At 37.6% G+C, this 1,750-nt stretch overlaps 1 protein-coding gene across 1 annotated transcript; it reads right to left on the reverse strand.

Annotated features, from left to right (window-relative positions):
• Positions 1-436: 436 nt before the first annotated feature.
• Positions 437-1,378, reverse strand: LOC148120902 (olfactory receptor 1468-like). The gene has a single exon (XM_087909566.1). It carries the CDS (start codon positions 1,373-1,375, stop codon positions 437-439), a length of 939 nt encoding a protein of 312 aa, XP_087765692.1. The 5' UTR covers positions 1,376-1,378.
• Between the last annotated feature and the right edge of the window lie 372 nt (positions 1,379-1,750).

Raw genomic sequence — 1,750 nt, forward strand, 5'->3', positions numbered from 1 at the left:
GGTATTGGCTTAGTAGAATAGAACAAGGAAGGAATTCCAAGAAGACAGGGGAAGAAAGAAGGCAGAGTCAGTGAGACGCCAAGTAGTCACTGCTAAAGACACACACTGGATGAAAACCCTGCCTGTAGGACATGATAAGTGGTAGACAGGTAAATAGAGATCGGTTAATTTAAGATATAAGCTTAAGCTATTTGCCAAGAAATGTTTCAAATAATATAGTTTCTGTGTAATTATTTTGGGTCTCGGCAACCCAGAAACAAATGAGCAGCACCCACCAACATTTTTGCCTAACTGAATTACTTTACAAAACTCCCTTTTGCTAATGAAATTATTATGGAGTATGTTCTTTTGTGTGAATACAACTGTGGATATATATTTTAATATTATTCTCAATGTATTTACTAGAGAAATTAAAGTAAAAATCTCAGTTTTGCCATTATAAAGAGATTTTCTTCCTGCAAAGGATTCTTATCAGGGCTTCTTTTATATCTCTGTTTTTCAGGCTGTAGATGAATGGGTTCAGCATGGGAGTTACCACTGTGTACATCATGGCCATGACTGTCTCCTTCACAGTAGAGTTATTGGCTGATGGACATAAGTAGAGACCTATAATTGTCCCATAAAACAGTGAGACTACAGACAGGTGGGAACCACAGGTAGAAAAAACCTTCTGGATAACCTGAGCAGATGAAACTTTTAGGATGGAACAGACAATTTTTACATAAGATACAATTATCAGTAAGAATGGGATGACAACAATGGGCCCTCCCAAGATAAATATCATTAGTTCATTAATAAAAATGTCAGAGCAGGCCAACTTGAGCAGGGCAGATGTGTCACAAAAAAAGTGAGGGATTATGTTATTCTCACAGAATGATAATCTAGCCAAGAGGAGGGTGTGCAACATGGAATACAACATGGTACATACCCAGGACAGTGCTACCATACACACACAGAGCTTGGTGCTTATGATGCTGGTGTAATGAAGGGGAAAGCAGATGGCCACATAGCGGTCATAGGCCATGATGACAAGGAGAAAGTTTTCCATGCTTGCAAAAAACAGGAAAAAATACATTTGTGTCAAGCAACCTACATAGGAGATGGACAGATCTTGGCTTTGCATGTTCTGCAGTAATTTGGGCATTGTGACAGAGGAAAAGCAGAAGTCAGAAAAGGACAAATTACTGAGAAAGAAGTACATGGGTGTATGAAGATGGGAGTCCAGTAGAATGAGAATGATGATGCTGAGGTTCCCCAAGACAGTTGTGAGGTACATGGCCAGGAACAGGGCATAGAACAGGTGCTGGTGCTCTGAGGGGATGGGCAGGCCCCGGAGGATGAAGTGAGAGATGACAGTTTGGTTTTTCATTATCATTCTTATTATCTGGTATCTGAATGAGGAAATATTAGGATCCTTTAAAATCAAAAACAAAACAAACACATATTTAAGATACATTTTGTACAAAAACAGATCTGAAATGATTAGAGTGACTATATCCTCAATCTCCTAATGTCTTTAATTATTATAATCATCATTGATTTTTTCCAAGTTCTTCTTAACATGATTTCATCTCCCATCCTTTTTAAGAGATATGTATGCATTTTCTACTCCAATCCAATGGTACTAATGCTTCTCTCTCCTACTGCCTGCTCATCTGTAATTTGTTCATTTGTAATTTGCTGTCATTTTGTATATTGATATTACTGTAAAATTTGTTAAACTTTGTCATCATTTTATATGTGTGTGTGT

The sequence above is a fragment of the Myodes glareolus genome, chromosome 9 (assembly GCF_982192425.1).
Source record: "Myodes glareolus chromosome 9, mMyoGla1.1, whole genome shotgun sequence".
NCBI classification, from domain to species: domain Eukaryota; kingdom Metazoa; phylum Chordata; class Mammalia; order Rodentia; family Cricetidae; genus Myodes; species Myodes glareolus.